General features: G+C 35.3%; 1 protein-coding gene across 6 annotated transcripts in view; it reads right to left on the reverse strand.

Moving 5' to 3' along the window:
* Positions 1-21,933, reverse strand: part of ANKIB1 (ankyrin repeat and IBR domain containing 1) — a 162,541-nt gene that overhangs the window by 44,438 nt on the left and 96,170 nt on the right. For all 6 annotated transcript variants that reach the window (XM_037019878.2, XM_073238842.1, XM_037019877.2 and 3 more), the window contains 2 exons: positions 13,396-13,513; positions 681-889 (listed from right to left, as the gene is read on the reverse strand). In XM_037019878.2, the coding sequence (XP_036875773.2) occupies positions 681-889; positions 13,396-13,513 (327 nt within the window). The remainder of the gene's footprint in view (positions 1-680; positions 890-13,395; positions 13,514-21,933) is intronic.

The raw sequence follows: 21,933 nt of genomic DNA on the forward strand, positions 1-21,933 counted from the left end.
CAACATTATAGATGTGAATTGAAGATGTGAATTTAAGTATGATTCTGTTTTCCAAGAAGGTCCAGAGAAAATCTGGAGTGCTTTCACATATACCACTATTTTGAGTGGCTCAATCATTAAAGAAATGTCAAAATATCCTATAACAGTACACCAATGGTATGCCAATTAAAAATGCAGATAATGGTAGTACTGTTTCTCGGTAAAAAGTAAACATTTATTAAGGAAATATATCTAGATGACAAAGTCCAGAACCTGTACTGAACGAAATACATACTTACCAATATATTATAAATGTCTTCAATAAAACATAAAAAATGTTTTTGCATTTTGGGTTTAAAGTGCCTAGCACAAACTCAACTTTTAATATTGCAGTATGGCATGTTTAAAACTTTAAACAACTGGAGTTGTTAAGTGACAATACAGTAGATGGTTTTCCTAAACTCTTTTGTTTTGAAATGAGAAAACTTTTTGTGTTTTAATCTTAATTCAGACAGAGATCACAAAAATATTCTGTGGTAATAAATATTTCCCAAAGTGTGAAACAACTGAACCCTTAAAGAAGGGCACTGGATTCAATTACAAGAAAACAACTAGAGGTTCCATGAAACAATATTAAATAATTTAAAAGTTAAAAAATGAAACACAAAACTACAGGAAGTACACTGAATACCAAACCATACCAAACTGGTGTCCAAATCCCCAGGAGATAAACTTATTTCATCTGGAGAGGTGATAGAAGAGCGAGTAGTCCTGGGAGTTCTTGGCGAAGGAAGTGTGTCCCAGGCATTATACCCACTTGGTGGTGGAGTTGGCATCTGAACCCCTGATCGTTGGCAGCAGTTCTCTGGGTTGGACATCCAAGCTTCAAGTAATTTCTCCCTGTCCCAGTCTTTAAGAAAAATGGAATGGAGAGTTCTCAAAAAACAGAAAATATGGCGATGTTCTGAGATATTCATATTAACAAAAGAAAGTGAGGATAAGTTAAAGAGCTATAGGTCATTTAAGGAAGGAAAAGTATTTATATCAAATTAGTAATCACAAACACTTAGATATGATATATCCTTTAATATTTTTAAACAGAATAAAACTTTTATAATCTACTATGCCTTACAACCATGTCAGTATATAAAAATATGGTCAAAATTTCTATCAATAGACAATAGACACATCGCTTTTCAAATTGACTAAATTTTTGTTAGCATAGATTTGATTTAGCTGTTTTTACTCTTTTAAAGAAAAATATGCTATTTTGCAATTGGCCTCATTGGTGTCAAGTTGTAAATTGATTATACAGCTTATTATAATTATGTCAAAATACCAAAAAGTCCTAAAAATCATTTGATAAACAGCCTGAAAGTAGAAGGAACTTCTGAAGGGATTATGTTGATAAATAAATAAAGTTTTAGTGAATTAGGTATAAATTCTGTATGAAGGGAGCTCAAATTTGGCATATCTAAAAAAAGATTACCTTCCTACTATGAACACTTTAAAAATAGCCAAGTGAAGCATTTTACTATAAAGTCTAGAGCCATAAAAATGTAACTCTTTAAAAACAATAAACCAATACATCCAATTATTTTGCTGGGTTTTTACACACATTGATTTCATTTAGTCTTTCCCCAAACCTGTCAATCATCATTTAGGTGAAGAAACCAAGATACAGGGAGGTTATCTAAGTTGCCCAGGCTCACACAGACAGCAAGGAATTTTAAACCGATTTCTGTGATCCAAAGCCTGTATTCTTTCCACTATAGCACAGTAAAGTATGGGGTCAGGAGTAGTATTACAGAGCCACTTATTCACTGCAGGCCCATTCTGTATAACTTTGTAGCTCCAATACAAGTAGCTGTGGTAACTTATTTTTTCAACCATATTAAGTCAAGGCATTTGGTGGTTTAACAGGTAATTATGACTCAGACATGCAATAAAGATAGAGGGAGTATATTTCCAGCTGTGTAACCACTCATGCAAAGGCACAGAAGTATATGAGGAGACATGAGGAGTGCTGTGAAGTCACAGTGTATCATGCTGTGGTTTGCAGAGATAGGAAATAAGATAGGGAATAGGGGTCAGACTACAAAAAGGGAGAAAAATCCAACAACTGAAAAAAGCTGCATTTAAGTGCAATCCAGGAAATGTTGCTAAATGGACCTCTGTACTTTGATAGGTTATAATTTACTTAAAAAGTTAAAATTACTTTTCTTAGAATGTTATGATTCTTTTTCATAAGTCTCCATTATGTCACTTTTTAATAATGGGAAAAAAGAAGTACTACATACACAGACATTAAATAGCTAGATTTTAATCTCATCAACTCCAAACATATTGTAGCACATTTTCTGCTTGGATTCTTTCACATCATTCATTGAGCAAATATTTACTTGAACACCTTTTGTGTGCCATGCATTATGTGAGGCAGTAGAGATACAATGGGAGAAAAAATGAGGCACAATTCCTTCTTGGAACTTAAGAGTCTAGTAAGGAGAAAGATATTAAGTAAAATCAACATAGTAAAAAAAAAAATCACCATCAGAAGTGCCATGAAGAAGAGGTAGAGAATCCCAGTAAGGCAGGTCAGAGAAAGTGACTCTAAGGAAATGGCTGGGAGTGGACATCTGAAGGATGAGTGGGAGTTAACTAGGTAAAAAGGAGAGGGAAAGACCTTCTGGAAAGATGGCACACAGCATGTTCAAAGCCTTGTGATAGAGGGAAGGTGGCATCCTTGTGAAACTGAAATAGTCTGTGTAGCTGGTGCATGGAGATCAGAGGGGAAACACTGTGAGATGAGGCTGAAGAAACAGGCAGGGGCTAGGTCACACAGGACTTTTTAGTAACACTTCTATCATCAGTTTAGGAGTGAGATGAAGTCAGTGAAAAGCTGGACTTGGGGTTAGGAAGGACAGATTGTCATGATTAGATTTGAAAAGATCACTCTGACTACGGTATGTCAAAACAAAGCAAACGGATAGGGCGAGTGCAGGGAAGGCAGACCAGGGAAGAGGCTACTGGACAGTGTAAGTGGGAGATGACAGAAGCCAGGCTAGGTTGGTTGGTTGCTGTGGAGATGAAGAGAAAGGGAGACATTTACAATTTGTGAGGTGAAACTGACAATTTGGTGACAGTGGGAGGTCTGAAGGAGAGGGAATGCCAAAGATGGTGTCCCAGGTTTACTCAGTTGACTGGTTGGTACTGGCATCTACATAAACAGGGAACACCCAAGAATCAGGTACAGGTGGGACAGCATGATTTTAGTTTTAGACATGATGAGTTTAAGGTGCTTTTGAGATATCCTAAAGGTACTTTCAAAGAGGCAGTTACATAAAAGGGTATGGAGCTCAGAAAAGAATTCTAGACCAGAGGGAGAAATATATACCTCAGGAGAAAATAGTTATTTCCTAGGAAAAAGAGTACAGTGAGAAGATGTGGACCACCTATGTCTACCTATGGAAGATAAGCCTCCAATGAAGCTTAAAAAATACCTCAATATAAATTTCCCCTAAGCACAAGCAAATTAGCCTTGATCTCATATTTTGTATATTTTATTAATTAGCATTCATTATATGTTACTTTTATTATATAATTACTATATATACTTTTACTTGAACTTTTAAATACAAAGAGTGCCTTTAAACAGAATGTAAGAGCTGGCAGAAAAGTGGAAGTGGCAGAAAAGTAAAAGTATATATATAGTTACTATTATTATATATATATATAAAATGCTCAGAGAGTGATTTTTGTTTCCTAACAGAGTCCTCCTTAAAATTCAATTACTACTTAGTAAATATTGTCAAACATTTTTGTCTTTTGCTTCATCTACATCAAATTCATTATTTTGGGACTACATTTGACAACAGATAATATAATACTCAAATATATCTTCCTATGTAAAGCTGAATGAATGTTACCAAGGATACAATCTATAGGTCTCCCAAATAGTTTAGTTTAATAGTTCTGAACAGAGCCTGGTTTTGAGAGTAAGTACTGTTAATTGTACCTCTATGCACCATTTTTTTTCACTAACACGATTTATCTCTGTCTTAGTTGATTATCAAATGTCACAGCTATTACCTAAACAACATAGAAGAGATGTTCAATCAAAAACCTGCATTAGCCTCTGTTTTATGCCTTAATAGGGAATGAAATAATAGAACTCCAAAACATTATTGCAGAATAGACAAATGCCAAGTAGGAAAATTCATTAGATATCACCTTCCTAGAACTAACCCCTATTGGTGAAAAAAGTAACTTAGGGAAATACCAATGGGATAGATCATTTAATAACACTTGATGACACAATGTGTAAACAAATTGAGAAGAAAATGTTTCTTTTAATTACAATAAAATTACTGGCAAAGAAAACCTTAGAGTCTACATAATAGGGTAACTTAAGAGTTATGATACACTTCTCCATGTTCTTCTCCTTTTCTGACAGGTTGGCTGTAATGGAGATAATCCACTGGGTAACCTCAGAAGCCACTTTGTGTAAGAAGGCAGTCTCAGTCAGTCAGGGTCCTTGAATAACTGGAACAGAGCCCCTGTCCCACCCCTAACATAAACGGCAATGCTGTTGACTATGATGTGATTAAAACACGTTTACTGTGTTTGAGTCCACACTTTCATTTGAGCAGCTTGTCTATCCTAATACAAGTGTCATGTCATGACTCCCCATGGTGAATGGCTTCCACTTTTCTGCCAGCTCTTACATTCTGTTTAAAGGCACTCTTTGTATTTAAAAGTTCAAGTAAAAGAGGGTAAACCTTTTGGTGCTATGAATCTTACCCTAAAGAAACACAATTTAAGGTACTTTGTGTTTCCTTAAAACTTTAAGTTTTGTGACAGTAAAGCTTAATACTTGCTATAAAGAAAAAATTTTTTAATCTATAAATTCTATGATTTTAAAAGTTATTCTGAATTTCTAAATTTTATTTTTGAAACGAGTTCTAAAATTTCTTCCAAAGGATTTGCTTCAAAATTTGTAAAGTCGTCAATGGAGAAATACAGCTTTATAATAAAAAGGTAATTTTCAAAAGATATATAAATAATATTTCAGGTATATTATCTGCTCATTCTGTAATTATTTTCAGAGGGCTTAATATTTGTCAGATATTGTGGAAACCCTCTGTGTTCTCAGGTTAATGTGTAGGAAAACTAAAGCAAATAAAGGTATTACTACAGTACTGTACTCTAAGTGTATGACACATATATGCACAGGATATAATGGGAAGAGACAGGAAGGGTTCTCAGTGTAGATTTGGGAAGACATAAACAGAAAAGGTTCTTTGCGAGAGTTAATTTCTAAGGACATTTAAGAGTGGATAAATATAGAAATGGGGAGACTGACAGTCCAGGTAAAGAAGCCTGGAACATGAAGGTCTACTAAAGAGTTTGGATGGTTTGTAACCCTGTGAAGACCTAGTGAAGGGTTTTGCAACAAGGATGACATGTTCAATTTGTATTTTGTTCTTATTTTGATATAATTAATGTACACTTAATTGAACATTATGGTTACTAGACTCCGTCCATTATCAAGTCCCTACCACATACCCCATTACAGTCACTGTCCATCAGTGTAGTAAGATACTATAGAATCACTACTTGTCTTCTCTGTATATACTGCCTTTCCCGTGTCACTCCCCCTACATTATGTGTGCTAATCATAATGCCCCATTTTCCCCCTTATCCCTCCCTTCCCACCCACCCACCCCAGACCCCTTCCCCTTGGTAACTGTTAGTCCATTCTTGGGTTCTGTGAGTCTGCTGCTGTTTTGTTCCTTCAGTTTTTTCTTTGTTCTTATACTCCACAGATGAGTGAAATCATTTGATAACTGTCTTTATCTGGTTTATTTCTCTGAGCATACCTTCTAGCTCCATCCATGTTGTTGCAAATTTGTTTTCTTCTTATGGCTGAATAATATTCCATTGTGTATATGGACCACATCTTCTTTATCCATTCACCTACTGATGGACACTTAGGTTGCTTCCATTTCTTGGCTATTGTAAATAGTGCTGTGGGTGCATATGTCTTTTTCAAATTGGGCTGCTGCATTCTTAGGGTAAATTCCTAGGAGTGGAATTCCTAATTCAAATGGTATTTCTATTCTGATTTTTTTAAGAAACCTCCATACTGCTTTCCACAATGGTTGAACTAGTTTACATTCCCACCAGCAGTGTAGGAGGGTTCCCCTTTCTCCACAACCTCACCAACATTTGGTGTTGTTTGTTTTTTGGATGGTAGCCATCCTAACTGGTGGGAGGTGATATGTCATTGTGGTTTTAATTTGCATTTCTCTGATGATTAGCGATGTGGAGCATGTTTTTATGTGCCTGTTGGCCATCTGAATTTCCTCTTTGGAGAAGTATCTGTTCAGCTCCTCTGCCCATATTTAATTGGCTTCTTTGCTCTTTGTTTGTTGAGGTGCATGAGGTCTTTATATAATCTGGATGTCAACCCCTTATCAGATATGTCATTTATGAATATGTTTTCCCATACTGTAGGATGTTTTTTTATTCTACTGATGGTATCCTTTGCTGTAAAGATGATTTTTAGTTTGATATAGTCCCACATGTTTATTTTTGCTTTTGTGTCCCTTACCTGGGGAGATACATTCATAAAGAAGTTGCTTATGTTTAGTCCAAGAGATTTTTGCCTATATTTTTTTCTAAGAGTTTTATGGTTTCATAACTTACATTCAAGTCTTTGATCCATTTTGAGTTTTCTTTTGTGTAGAGCGTTAGACAGTAATCCAGTTTCATGCTTTTACATGTAGTTGTCCAGTTTTGCCAACACCAACTGTTGAAGTGGCTGTCATTTCCCCATTATATGTCCATGGCTCCTTTATCATATATTAATTGGCCATATATGTTTGGGTTAATATCTGGACTCTCTATTCTGTTCCACTGGTCTATGGGTCTGTTCTTGTGCCAGTACCAAATTGTCTTGATTACTGTAGCTTTGTAGTAGAACTTGAAGTCAGGGAGCGTAATTCCACTTGCTTTATTCTTCCTTCTCAGGATTGCTTTGGCTATTTGGGGTCTTTTGTCATTCCATATGAATTTTAGAACCATTTGCTCCAGTTCATTGAAGAATGCTGTAGGTATTTTGATAGGGATTGCATTGAATCTGTAGATTGCTTTAGACAGGATGGCCATTTTGACAATATTAATTCTTCCTGGCCAAGAGCATGGGATGAATTTCCATTTATTAGTGTCCTCTTTAATTTCTCTTAAGAGTGTCTTGTAGTGTTCAGGGTATAGGTCTTTCACTTCCTTGGTTAGGTTTATTCCTAAGTATTTTATTCTTTTTGATGCAATTGTGAATGGAATTGTTTTCCTAATTTTTCTTTCTGCTAGTTCATCATTTGTGTATAGGAATGCAACAGATTTGTGGGTATTAATTTTGTATCCTGTAACTTTGCTGAATTCAGATATTCGTTCTAGCAGTTTTGGAGTGGGTTCTTTAGGGATTTTTATGTACAGTATCATGTCATCTGAAAAGAGGGAAATTTTGACTTCTTCCTTGCCTATCTGGATGCCTTTTATTTCTTTGTGTTGTCTGATTGTCGTGACTAGGACCTCCAGAACTATGTTGAATAAAAGTGGGGAGAGTGGGCATCCTTGCCTTGTTCCCGATCTTACAGGAAAAGCTTTCAGCTTCTCGCTATTAAGTATAATGTTGGCTGTGGGTTTGACATACATGGCCTTTATTATGTTGAAGTACTTGCCCTCTATACCCATTTTGTTGTGAGTTTTTATCATGAATGGATGTTGAATTTTGTCAAATGCTTTTTCAGCACCTATGGAGATGATCATGTGGTTTTTGTCCTTCTTTTTGCAGATGTAGTGGACGATGTTGATGGATTTTCGGATGTTGTACCATCCTTACATCCCTGGGATGAATCTCACTTGATCATGATGGATGACCTTTTTGATGTAGTTTTGAATTTGGTTTGCTAATATTTTGTTGAGTGTTTTTGCATCTATGTTCATCAGGGATATTGGTTTGTAATTTTCTTTTTTTATGCTGTCTTTGACTGGTTTTCATATTAGAGTGATGTTGGCCTCATAGAATGAGTTTGGGAGTATTCCCTCCTCTTCTACTTTTTGGAAAACTTTAAGGAGGATGGGTATTAGGTCTTCACTAGGTGTTTGATAAAATTCAGCTGGTAAAGCATCTGGTCCAGGGGTTTTGTTCTTAGGTAGTTTTTTGATTACCAATTCAATTTCTTTGCTGGTATTAGTCTATTCAGATTTTCTGTTTCTTCTGGCTCAGCCTTGGAAGGTTGTCTTTTTTTAGAAAGTTGTCCATTTCTTCTAGGTTATCCAGTTTGTTACCATATAATTTTTCATAGTATTCTCTTATAATTCTTTATATTTCTGTGGTGTCTGTAGTGACTTTTCCTTTCTCATTTCTGATTCTGTTTATGTGTGTAGACTTTCTTTTTTTTTTGATAAGTCTGGCTAGGGGTTTATCTATTCTTTTTATATTCTTGAAGAACCAGCTTCTGCTTTCATTAATTCTTTCTATTGTTTTATTCTTCTCAATTTTATTTATTTCTGCTTTAATCTTTATTATGTCCCTCCTTCTACTGACTTTGGGCCTCATTTGTTCTTTCTTTTCTAGTTTCATTAATTGTGAGTTTAGACTGTTCATTTGGGATTGTTCTTCTTTCCTGAGGTAGACCCGTATTGCAATGTATTTCCCTCTTAGCACAGCCTTCGCTGCGTCCCACAGATTTTTGTGTTGTTGAATTGCTGTTGTCATTTGTCTCCATATATTGCTTGATCTGTTTTTATTTGGTCATTGACACATTGATTATTTAGGAGCATGTTATTATGCCTCTATGTGTTTGTGGGCTTTTCTTTTTGTGTAATTTATTTCAAGTCTCATACCTTTGTGATCTGAGAAGCTGGTTGGTACAATTTCAATCTTTTTGAATTTACTAAGGTACTTTTTGTGGCCTAGTATATGAACTATTCTTGAAAATGTTCCATGTGCACTTGAGAAGAATGTGTATCCTGTTGCTTTTGGATGGAGTGTTCTGTAGATGTCCATTAGGTCCATCTGTGCTAATACGTTGTTTAGTGCCTCTGTGTCCTTACTTATTTTCTGTCAGTTGATCTGTCCTTTGGAGTGTGTGGTGTGTTGAGGTCTCCTAAAATGAATGCACTGCATTCTATTTCCCCCTTTAATTCTGTTAGTATTTGTTTCACATATGTAGGTGATCCTGTGTTGGGTGCATAGATATTTATAATGGTTATATTCTCTTGTTGGAGTGACCCCTTTATCATTATGTAATGTCCTTTGTCTCGTTACTTTCTTTGTTTTAAGTCTATTTTGTCTGATACAAGTACTGCAACTCCTGCTTTTTTCTCCCTATTAGTTGCATGAAATATCTTTTTCCATCCCTTTACTTTCAGTCTGTGTATGTCTTTGGGTTTGAAGCGAGTCTCTTGTAGGCTGCATAGACAGGTCTTGTTTTTTCATCCATTCAGTGACTCTATGTCTTTTAATTAGTGCATTCAGACCATTTACATTTAGGGTGATTATCGATAGGTATGTACTTATTGCGATTGCAGGCTTTAGATTTGTGGTTACCAAAGGTTCAAGGGTAATTCCCTTAGTATCTAACAGCCTAATTTAACTCACTTTGTGTGCTATTACAAACACAACCTAAAGGTTCTCTCTTTTTTTCCCTTTTTCTTCATCCTCCATTCTTTGAATGTTATAAGTCATATTCTATATTCTGTCTATCCCTTGGGTGACATCTATTTAGCCTTAGAAACACTTCCATCTATAGAAGTCCCTCCAAAATGCACTGTAGAGGTAGTTTGTGGGATGTATATGCTCTCAACTTTTTCTTTTCTGAAAATTGTTTAATCCCTCCTTCAAATTTAAATGATAACCTTGCCGGGTATAGTGTCCTTTGTTCAAGGTCCTTCTTCTTCATTGCATTAAATGTATCTTGCCACTCCCTTCTGGCCTGTAAGGTTCCTGTTGAGAAGTCTGATGACAGCCTGATGGGTTCTCCTTTATATGTGATCTTTTTTCTCTCTCTAGCTGCTTTTAAAAGTCTGTCTTTATCCTTGATCTTTGCCATTTTAATTATTATATGTCTTGATGTTGTCTTATTTGGGTCTCTTGTGTTGGGAGATCTGTGCACCTCCATGGCTTGAGAGATATCTCCTTCCCCAGACTGGGGAAGTATCCAGCAATTACCTCCTCAATGACACTTTCTATCCCTTTTTCTCTCTCTTCTTCTGGTACCCCTGTAATAAGAGTATTACTCTGTTTGGATTCATCACACAACTGTCTCAATAGTCTTTCATTCTTAGAGATTCTTTTTTCTCTCTGTACCTCAGCTTCTTTGTGTTACTCTTCTCTAATTTCTGTTCAATTTACTGTCTCTTCTACTATATCTAATCTACTTTTAAATGCCACCATTCTATGTTTCATTTCAGATATGGAATTTCTTAATGTTCGAATCTCTGACTTAAATTTGTTCCTGAATTCTTGAATATTTTTCTGTACCTACATAAGCATGTTTATGATTTTTATTTTGAACTCTCTTTCAGGCAGATTGGTGAGTTCAGTTTCATTTGACCCTTTTTCTGGGGTTTGTGAGATTTTGGTCTGAACCATGTTCTTTTGACATTTCATATTTCTGTCTGGTGCTCACTAGTGCCCAGACGTTCCAGTCTCTGGAGCTGCTCAGCCCCTAGAGTGAGGTTGGGGATCCTAGGGGAGCAGAGGTGGTGCCTGGGGGGAGGAAAGATCTGTTTCCTGATTACGTCTGCTGTGCCTGTCTCCGGTGTCAGAGCCAGTGGGCCAAGCACACAGGTGTAAGTCTCTGCTTTGCGTCTCTAGCTGTCGTAGGCAGGGCCTCCCTCTGGCTGGCCTGATGCCAGCACAGTAACTGCAGGTTTGTGAACAGGTGTTGGCAGGCTAGGAGGAAGGTGCAGCAGGATGCATACAGTAGGGGGGCCTTAGAGCTGAGTAGGCAGCCTAGGGGATGGAGCACCTGAAGCTTCTCAAAGTTCCCAACCAGGTGGGCAGAGCGCGCCCAGACAACCTTGTCCAGCTCTCCCCTCCCCTGCGCAGCAAGCTCTGTGCAAACCCCACTCCTTCAGGAGCCCTCTTGCTGCTAGGAAGCCTCTCAGGCTGCCTGCCTTTCCCTTCTTCCAGAGCGGCCAGGTGTGGATCCCCTCCTCCACAAATGGCCGGAATCTGTCTCTCAAACACTCCACCTGTCCAAGCTCCCCAACCTCCAGAGCACCACACAGTGTAGGTTTCTGCTCCCAAAGCAGACCTCCAGGGCTGGGTGTTCAGCAGTCCCAGGCTTCCACCCCCTCTTTCACTCCGTTTCTCTTCCTCCTGCTGGTGAGCTGGGGTAGGAGAAGGGCTTGGGTCCTGCCTGATTAAGGCTTTCCCTATGTTACCCTGTTTCCTGAGGTCTGCTCTGTTCATGACATTTTTGTGCAGTCTGGTTCAGCCTTCTTTCCTGTTGTTGTTTTAGGGTTAGTTTTATCAATTAACTACATTTTCATACTATCTGTGGTTTTGGGAGGAACTGTCCTTCTCACCTCTCATACTGCCATCTTGAATCCCTAATCTCAATTTGTATTTTAAAAGACTATTCTAAAGGCAACATGAAAAATTAAAGAGTGAAAGAGAAATGGCAACACTAGAGACTAGTACTCAGGAGACTAAAATTTAGATGAAAAATAATGAAAGCCTGAAATTAAGGCAGTTGGAATGGAAAGAATCAGGGAAGGATTAGAGGTATTTGGAAGTGAAATGATGAGACTGTGGCCAAATGTCCCAGAGATGGAGGAGTAAAGTATGACTTTCAAGCTTCTGGCTACGATGATTAGATGAGTTGGTGCCCATGTATGAAGACAGTAGAGGAAGCATTAAATAGTTATTTAGAAATATAGCCTGGAAGACTTTAATAAAGTCAGGTTGTAGATATAGTCTTTATTGTCTAGGTGCTTTCATTAGAGAACTATGCACAGCAATGTTTCTCAGAGAGCAGTCCACTTGGTAGGCTTGTTTACAGCACATCATTTTTATGCCTCACCCTTCACCTAATGACTTATACTCACTGGAAATAATCCTATGAATTTCTGGTTGGTTTCCTAGGCAATTCCTATTTCTACTAAAATTCAAGAGCCACTGGTATACAGAGTGGGAAAGTGTCAAGTACAGAACCTTGGGAAATATCAGTATTGAAAGTAGTGACTCTGGAGTATTATACACCAAATTTTTCATAATGGTGATCAAGGGATAATGATATGTGGAGTTTAAAATTTTCTTCTGATCAGAAGAATACATAAAAAATTTGGAAGTTGACCTTTTATTTTAGAGTAGATGATAATGATTTATACTTATAAAATAGACAAGAGAAGTAATGACTAGAATAGCCATTTACCATTCTTTTTTAAAACTAATTTTTTAATTAAGTTATCACTGATATACAAACTTATGAAGGTTTCACATTAGCAACATTGTGGTTTCAACATTCACTTACATTATCAAGTCTACCCCAACACCCCATTGCAATCACTGTCCATCAGTATAGTAAGATGCTATAGTCATTACTTGTCTTTGTGATATACTGCTTTCCCTGTGACCCACCTATATTATGTGTGCTAATTATAATGCCCCTTGATCCCCTTCTCCCTCCCCACCCACCATCCCCAACCCTTTCCCTTTGGTAACGGCTACTCCTTTCTTGGAGTCTGTGAGTCTGCTTAAACTAATTTTTAAATAAGAGAAAACTTGTCTTGGAAATCAGACAAAATTTTGAGTATCAAGGGTGCAATGAGAGGGTCCAACTCAGCATGTGACAACTCTCCCAGAATGGCTGTCTTAAGTATCACAGAGAACAAAACGAGCTGAGTACTTCCTCAGTCAAGTTGGTAATTTTCTCAAAACAAAAACCTTAAAAGGGATAGTATATTTCTTGTTCATGCTACAATTTTGCTTTATGCAATTCATGAGAAATAACTTTCACATAAAATGCAGTTGACAATCCTAGTAACTCAAGTGTTAGATATTTAACTGACTTTAATAAAAATCAGTGTCAAAATCAGGACTCAGACTATGGATCCCAATTCTCAGTGCTGCCTGAATCAGGCTCATCTAAAATAAGATAATCCTTCAGTTGATTTAGTAGCTCAATTTTTAAAAAGAAATTTCCTATTTCTCCTTTATGATTTATAGACAGTTTATACTGTAAAATACAAATGGTTATGAGAATGCTGAGCACTGAAGTAATCACTGCACATAACTCAAACATTCTGGTTTGCATTAAAATAATAAAACAGTCATCTTTCAACTCGGAAAGTTTCAATAGCACTCCTGTTAACAGAAGCACAACACATTTCTTTCATTACCATGAGCTCGAAGTAAAGCTTCAGCAGTGAAGAGTGGAGCCTGAAGCATGTCTGCAGTTTCCACAATAAGCATATCTTTCAATCTGCGAAGATCCTGAGGCCTTAGACCTTCATATGGCTTTGAAAAGAAGAAAAACAAAGCTAAGTTGGCTCCTACACTCTTAGGAAGTCTGAAACATCCATAAGCAGGTACATATGACTATCACGTAGTTAATCATCCAGTGTCAGTGTGGATGTTCCACTATCATGGACTTGAAACTACTCTTTCACAAGTTTTTTAAGCTGGAAAGTGCTTATATCAGGGCTCATATCACTCATCATTCTAAATGAAAGTCTCATTCTATAAAGACCATCTTACTTTAGTTTTGAAAATTTGGATAATAGAACACAGTACTAGAAATAAAAACCTTTAATCCTATCCCTGAACAGTAATCATGATTAAAGTTCTCAAGTACTTACTTTTATTCGTTCTTTTCTTTTTTGCTTATCAGCCAGCTGTATGTGAATATATGTGTTCACTGCATTACACTTTTAATTACTGAACCACCAAATTTACACTTACTAAGATCCAATTTGGACTGCTAGTGGGATTATATGATACCTATTAATTTGGAGAGAAGCGACTGTGCTATACTATTTAGACTTCTCACTCAGAAGTTTCTCTCTCTATTTATTCAAGTGTTTGTTAATGCTCCTTAGTTTTCTTCATCTAGATACAGTATATCAACTCAGGCTTTTTATTCTTTGTTAGCCTTCATCTTTTTTTTTTTTTTTTGCTTTTAACAGAAAACATACGCAGAATAAAATTACAGGAGTCTCACTATTCACACACAATTACTGGTAACATTTTTGCCATTCTTGTTTCAAGTTCTTTTTAAAAAAAAGAGAGAGACAATAGGTAAAACCTTATACAGTAGTCCACCCTTATTTGTGTGACATGCATTCCAAGATCCTCAGTGGATGCCTGAAACTGCAGATATGAACCCAATGTATACTATATATTTTCCTACACATATATACCTACGACAAAGTTTAATATATGTTAGGCACAGTAAAATATTAACAATAATAAAATAGAATGATTATAATAGTATGCTGTAATAAAAGTTATGTGAATATGGTCTCTCTCTCTCTACGGATCTTATTTACTGTACTCACCCTTCTTGTGATGATGAGAGATAATAAAATGCCTACATGACATGAAGTGAGGTGAGTAATGTAGGCATTGTGATGCAGCGTTAGGCTGCTACTGACCTCTGACAACGTGGCAGAAGGCACTTCCGGACTTCAGTTGACTATGGGTAAATGAAACTATGGAAATCAAAACCACAAATAAGGGGGAACTACTGTAAAAGTTTAAATAACCTGTGACATGTTTTCCCAATTACATTTCTCTAACTTCCCTCATCCTTGCCTATGGCAATCATCATGAATTTGATTTACAGCTGTCATATTATGGATAACATTATATATATATCATTTAGCAATTTGCTTTTATTATTATCCAATATTGTGTTTTTACTATTGATATGCATATCTATTTCTTTTAAACAGATGTTAACAACTTACTGCAGTGAGCATAGACCTAAAGGCCAAAGCAGTAAAATTACTGAGTAACAACCATTAGGATGTCCTTTGGTGGCATCTTTATCAGTCTCCAGAGAGTTCTGAGCAGTTAGCAAACCTCATGCATTTACAAGTATTTTAGAATTTAGATGTTATTTTTATTTCCTGCTTTTTTTTTTTGGTATCACAGAAACCATTTAATCAGTTCTTACTTAATCCCACAATTGGGACTTTATTCACCAGGGACCATTTTTCTCAGTTGACATAAGTTTCCTGATGCCTTCTGGCAGGAATGCATATACAAACAATGATAATATTTATGACAGAAAAGGCTGACAGATCTGACTGCATAAAAACTGGCCAAGATTTCAACATAAAAATTGTATTACTTTTAATATACAAGGAATTGTGACAATCAGTAAATTAAAACAACCAAAAGTTCTAAAAGCATAAACATTCTTAAAGATACAAACTCTTTACCCAGAAAATCAGCCCAGATTTAAAAAAAAAACAACTCAATATTGGTAAGGTTACAGTGAGATAGCCCTCTGATACACTGTGGGTAAAAATAAAAAATATTTAACAACCAAGCATCATATATCATGAGCTTTAAAACATTCATATTTGACCCAATAATTTTACTTGTAGGAATCTATCCTTAGGTATAATCACAAATGTTGACTTAATTGGTCACTTGCAGTGTTATTTATGAAAGTGACAAAATGCAAGTAACTAAAATATACATGAAGGAGTTACAGGACATCTGTATGTTAGAACAGTCAGTGGTCATGCAAAATGATTTCCCTGATGAATCTGTAAATATCAAGAAGTGTTAAGGAAAATAAAAACCCTACAGGATATAAAATATATGATATTACAGTGATGAAAAATGGAAGGTGGTTCTACAAAATGTTGCAAGCATTATTTATAAGTAGTAGTGGAATAATGAATATTTTCAAATTTCATTCTGCTTTTTATAAAAAGCATGTTTCGAAGAAAAGAAATTTAAAAAAATCAAAGAAAAATAACTGGGATATTAAAGAGCTTTCAGTAGTAGTAGAACACACAGTCAGTCTATAGTGCTATTCCTGGTAAAAATGGTGGTGAAGATTTACGTTAAATCTATTCATATCACGCGTTAACAGCCTACGCACCTATATGTGCATTTTGCTATACTGCCATGAATCTCTTCATATACAGATGTCCTATGAACTTAACCAAAGAAATGAAAATTTAAACTATTCTATATAGGGATAACATTAACTAAAAAAGAAAGAAATGATTACAACTTAATCCAAACTATCCTTAAAAAGTCCCCCAAGTCACCATGTACAGTCAGCTCTTAAGCTAATTTATGAACCACTTTCCCCTGCAAAAACCTGACACATTTTATTTTTTAAAATCTCCACCCCATCGCCTAACACATCCTTTTATGGTTAAATTTTACATTCTGTATAACATTACTTTTAGAAAATGTGTTCCAAGTTCAGACTTGGAACTCCAAGTACTTTTTTCTGCCTTAGCAGTGAGAGTGAATATTTATTGATATCCCCAGTGGTGGCAACTTAATATTTCCTGGTTATTTCCTAAATGTTCTTTTTCAGATTAGCTATTATTCCACCTCATTTATGTTTGAGCCAAATCAGATGTGATTTTAGATATATTAAGAAAGGGGTAATATAAAGCAATCAACATAGATTAAGTTTTAAAAAAAATGCAATTTTAAGTTTAAATAGGTTACTCTGTTAGAAAAATAGTCCTTGAAGGAGAAAGGACATACTGCTTTCATGAACATGTAACATATTCATTCTGAATCTCTGCAATACAACTATAATTAGACCATGTGAAACATTTCAATAAATTGCTAGCCCTCTCTTCTGCAGGAAAGATTAAAATGAAGGTGCCTTTCTCTTTACTGTTGTAAAGAAAAACTGCTTCTATTTTCAGATCAAACACAAACCAGCAATAACCTTCAAAGCAGTCAGTACTGATACAAAGAAAAAGGAAACTAATTTAAAAAGGAACAGTGAATAAAAGTGTCTCTTTTGCATCAGTGCATACTATTGCTACTAAAATAGCACTAAGGAAATGGGAAAGAGTCCAACATAGAAACTGTACCATTTTAATATCATGTATAAAGTGATAGTATCTTCAAAAATTACCTCAGAAAAGACTATGTTAAAGGAGTTATGAAAAAAGTATGTTTTTCCCCCACAATGAAAAATACTTTTCCTCCTGATTACATAGGTAAACTATGTTCATTAGTAAAAAAATGAAAAATATATCCCAAATACATCAATAACTTAAATTTTACAAGATGTGAAAGATGCTTAGGGAAAGGAGAGACTATTTCCAATTTCTCTTGACATCAATCTCTCATTATCTTATCCACGAGCTTATTAGCCTGGGAGAGAGAGGGTAAAGAATAGCTAGAGAATGTCTTTAGGGTTATGGGACCCTTCCCTTTGTTTCAGTTTCCCCTCTCCTTTACTCAGCTGTTCTCTTCTGGCGATCAAGATTTAGGCTACCAGATCTGTATTTTGACCTAAGGGGAAGGCAAATGCCCCTGCAGAGTTAAGTTAAACCTACTAACCAGGGAAGCCAGCTAAGGTAATTCAGCACAGGTTTCCCTGCCAGAAAAAGAGCCTGGAGTCTTCTTGAATTAACAGGCTAGGAGAGAAGGGGGGCAAGGGTTTTTTTTGATGGCTTTCATAGTAGCATGCCACTCAGTTTTTCTTTCATTTACTGAGATGTAGTCATACAAATGTACTACTATACAGCCTGACCCCTAGTAGGCCCAATAATTACAGTTGCTCTGTTATTTCTTTGGGGGTTTAGATAAATTAAATGCACTCTTCCCAGCCATCACTAGAATACATCTTTTTATTTCTTCATAGCAGTTGCCACCCTTAGAAATTGTGTTCATTTACTTTTTAAACTAATTTGTGTGCATTTTTCTATCCATGCTGGAATACAAGCATCTAGAGGGCAAGGGCTTATCTTTGTTCCTCACTAAAACTCCAGGCTCCTAAAATAGTGCTGGCAGAGTAGTCACTCCGCTTTGTTGAATGATGGGATGAAGTGGATTTTATCCATTTATAAACTAATCAGGAAAGGACTAAATTAAAATGTGTCAAGAAGAAATTCTAGAGATAGAGTATTATACACTGTCCAGATATTAACTCAATCAAGAAACTTAGCTAAAATAAACTCTTCACCTTGGGAACATAAAATTTTAAAAGTATCCAATTATGTAGTGTAATACAATTATATAGAAGGCTATGCAATGGAAAACTACTAACATAGGCAGAATAATCCAAAAGTTGATCAGGGTCAAATTAGAAGGTACACAAATGAAGTTTAAAGAAAGCACTGTTCTTTATTTATTGAAATTGTTATGAAACTGACATAACTTAAAATTAAGCATTTTAAAGTTTAAAATTCAGTGCTCTATAGTGCGTTCACAATGTTGTACAACTACCACTTGTATCTAGATCCAAAACATTCTCATTACCACTAAGGAAAAATCCCACCCATTAAGTAATCACTCCCTATTCCTTCTATCTCCCAGGCAACCAACCACTAATGTATATTCTGTCTCTATGGATTTATCTATTCTGGAAATTTCACATAAGTGGAATATTTTCATATTATTCAACAGGTGACTTTGTGTTGCCTAAAAGCACAACATTTTGGAGACTGATCCATACTGTAGCTTGTATTGGTACTCCATTCCTTTTTATGGTTGAGTAATATTTCATTGTGTATACCGCACATTTTATTTATCCATTCATTCCATTCATCTGCTGACAGACATTTGGGTTGCTTTCAACTTTTGCTTATAGTGAATAGTGCTGCGATAAACATTGTACGTAAGTATTAAAGTATTGTTCTTTACATTAAATAGTAGGTAAACAAAAATAATTCCAATATTGATTCAAAACAAAACTACAAAATTAGAAAAAAAATAGGGACATATGATTTTAACGTTGGCATGACAGATTCAGAAGCCATAATACAAGAAAAACTTACATCTCTGAATATTCTAAAAGTGAAAAACTTAGGATACAGAAAAAGTAGACAAAGTTCTCTTGGGATGCATTAAGAATGCATAAAAGATCCATAGATAAAAAGCAAATGAATAATCAGTTCACAAAATAATCAAAGAAATACCTTTAAAAAGGTACTGTTTCTTTGTCCAAACTGGCAAAAATAAAAATACTGACAATAACCAATGCTAGCAAGAATGTAAGGAAAATAATTCTGTAATATGCTACTTGAAGCAGAGTAAATTGATACAGTCCTTTAGGACAGTTTAATAGCTTCTATTAAAATATAAAATGTATATATCTCATGATCCATCCAACCAATTTCTACAGTCATAGAGCATATACTTAAAAATCTGTATATAAATGCAGTAACAATGATGAGATGATGATCACAATTATAAAAGCAGACACTCAGATAGCTCTTATAATGAGTCAGGCACTGTTTTAAGTATCTACATATATGTTAATTCATTTAAGGATGCCTTTAACCCTGTGCAGTAAGCACCATTATTAACTACACTTTAAGGAAGAAGAAACTGAAACAGTAAATGTTAGAGTAATTGTTCACGGTTACAAAGTAAGTTGTGGAAGTCAAGACACAAATCCAGACTAGCTTCAGATCCACGATTTTAACCAAAATAATGACAAAACTGGATAAAGAGATATGTAACAAGTAAAACTCACTTTAGCTTTGTTCTTAATGGCAAAAAATATCTGAATTATTTAAATATTCATCAGTAAGTTAATACATAGATCACAAGCTCTGACTTAGGAAAGATTTTCCTGATATTTTGTTAAGTTGAAAAAACATTTTAGTAGAACTTAATGTACATATGATCTTACTTTTGAATTAAAAATTCCATATGTAAACATGTTTGCTTAAGTCTGGTAGCACACACAAGAACCAATCACCATAAGGGGGAGAGTAAGGGAAGAGGAAATTTCCTACATTTGTTAGCAATATTCATTATAAATTTTAGAAAATACATGAAAATAGAAAAAAAATAATAAAGAAAATGATCTATAACCACAATTATAATTTTGGTATGCTTTAATCTTCTTCCAATGCATAGTATTTTTCTATAAAATTAGTAACAAACTACTCTGTAACATTTTCTTAACAGTTTACTGTACTAAATTTACTTAGATCTTAAATCTATCAATAATGAATACTACTATTTTCTAATTATAAATTTAGATAGCATCTTGGAGAAAAGCCTAAATATAGTCATAAAAGTATTTCCAGTTAATCACATCAACATTGTATCTAGAATATGATTGCTAAAATATTGTCTTGATTAAATTATTATATTCATTAATACACTAATCATTTCTATGTTCTGACTCAAGATCAAGGATTGTCAAAAGATAGGCGGTGTAATAAACAGTAGATTAGATCTCCAGTCAGAAGAATCAGATCTGGCTCAGACTGATCCTGATACATTATTCAACTATTTTCTGGTTTATCTTTCTCATTAAAAAAAACAAGGCAGGGGGGCCATCAGGTGAGAAATTGGGGATCAACAGAGGTGAGGCTTAGAACCTCACCCCCCCTGTTTTGAGAGAAATCTTCTGCATCCGTGGATGTTTTGCTGCCCTTGTCTAGCTTGGATTAATACCTAGTCCATAGGCACAGACCTGATCATCTACATTTGCCCTCTTATAGCACTAAACTATGTTTTCTACCTTTATCTTGCATCTAACTACCACTTCAGCATTTTATTAAAAATAAAAATAATAATAATAATAAAGGGAGAAATGTGGGATCCACATATAAATCAAGTATAAAAATCAAACAAATATTCATATTTGACCTGATTGTTTATAGTTCATAATGCGTGATCAAAACCGAAAGTTTCTGTGATGAATGCCCTTGTACTGTTCACCATGTAAGAATTTATTCACTATGTAAGAATTCGTTCACCATGTAAGAACTTGTTTGTTATGCTTCAGAAGATTGGAGACTGACGAGAATTAGGCTTGAGATGGATTAATGATTGTACATTGAGCATTGACCGCCTATACAGAATTTTATTGTTGTTAACAACCATTTGATCAATAAATATGAGAGATGCCCTCTCAAAAAAAAAAAAATAAGGAACATAACTGCCACTCATGGTTACTGTGGGAATTCAACAACCACATTAAAATGTTCAGGATGTCTTAAGACACTGGCCCTCTCTCTATGTGCACTTAATCTGAATAAACACGCCTACAGAATAACCCAACTAAACAAACGAAATGATCAAGAAATGCAAACCATCTCATTTCAAGAAATTCAGTTCCTTTGGCCATCTGGAGAATATAGAAGCTCACTAACTGTTGGGAATCCATGGGAAAAATTAAGCAGTATGATTATTTTTCTGAACATACATAAACCATAGTTACATAAATCCTTTTGGACTTTTATGTAAGTCAGGTTAGCACTGAACACTGAGAAATCAGAATCCTTTTGGGAGGAAAATAATTTATTTATAATTTCCTTACTTAAGAAATAGCTGTAACAAAAAGAAGGATAAAAACCACATGATCATCTCCATAGATGCTGAAAAAGCATTCAATAAAATTCAACATACATTCATGATAAAAACTCTCAACAAAATGGGTATAGAGGGCAAGTACCTCAACATAATAAAGGCCATATATGACAAACCCACAGCCAACATTCTACTTAACAGTGAGAAGCTGAAAACTTTTCACCTAAGATGAGGAACAAGACAAGGATGCCCACTCTCCCCACTTCTATTCAACATAGTACTGGAGGTCCTAACCACGACAATCAGACAACACAAAGAACTAAAATGCATCCAGATTGGTAAGGAAGAAGTTAAACTGTCACTGTTTGCAGATGACATGATATTGTACATAACAAATCCTAAAGAACCCACTCCAAAAATACTAGAACTAATAACTGAATTCAGTA

The sequence above is a fragment of the Manis javanica genome, chromosome 6 (assembly GCF_040802235.1).
Source record: "Manis javanica isolate MJ-LG chromosome 6, MJ_LKY, whole genome shotgun sequence".
Classification (NCBI taxonomy): Eukaryota; Metazoa; Chordata; class Mammalia; order Pholidota; family Manidae; genus Manis; species Manis javanica.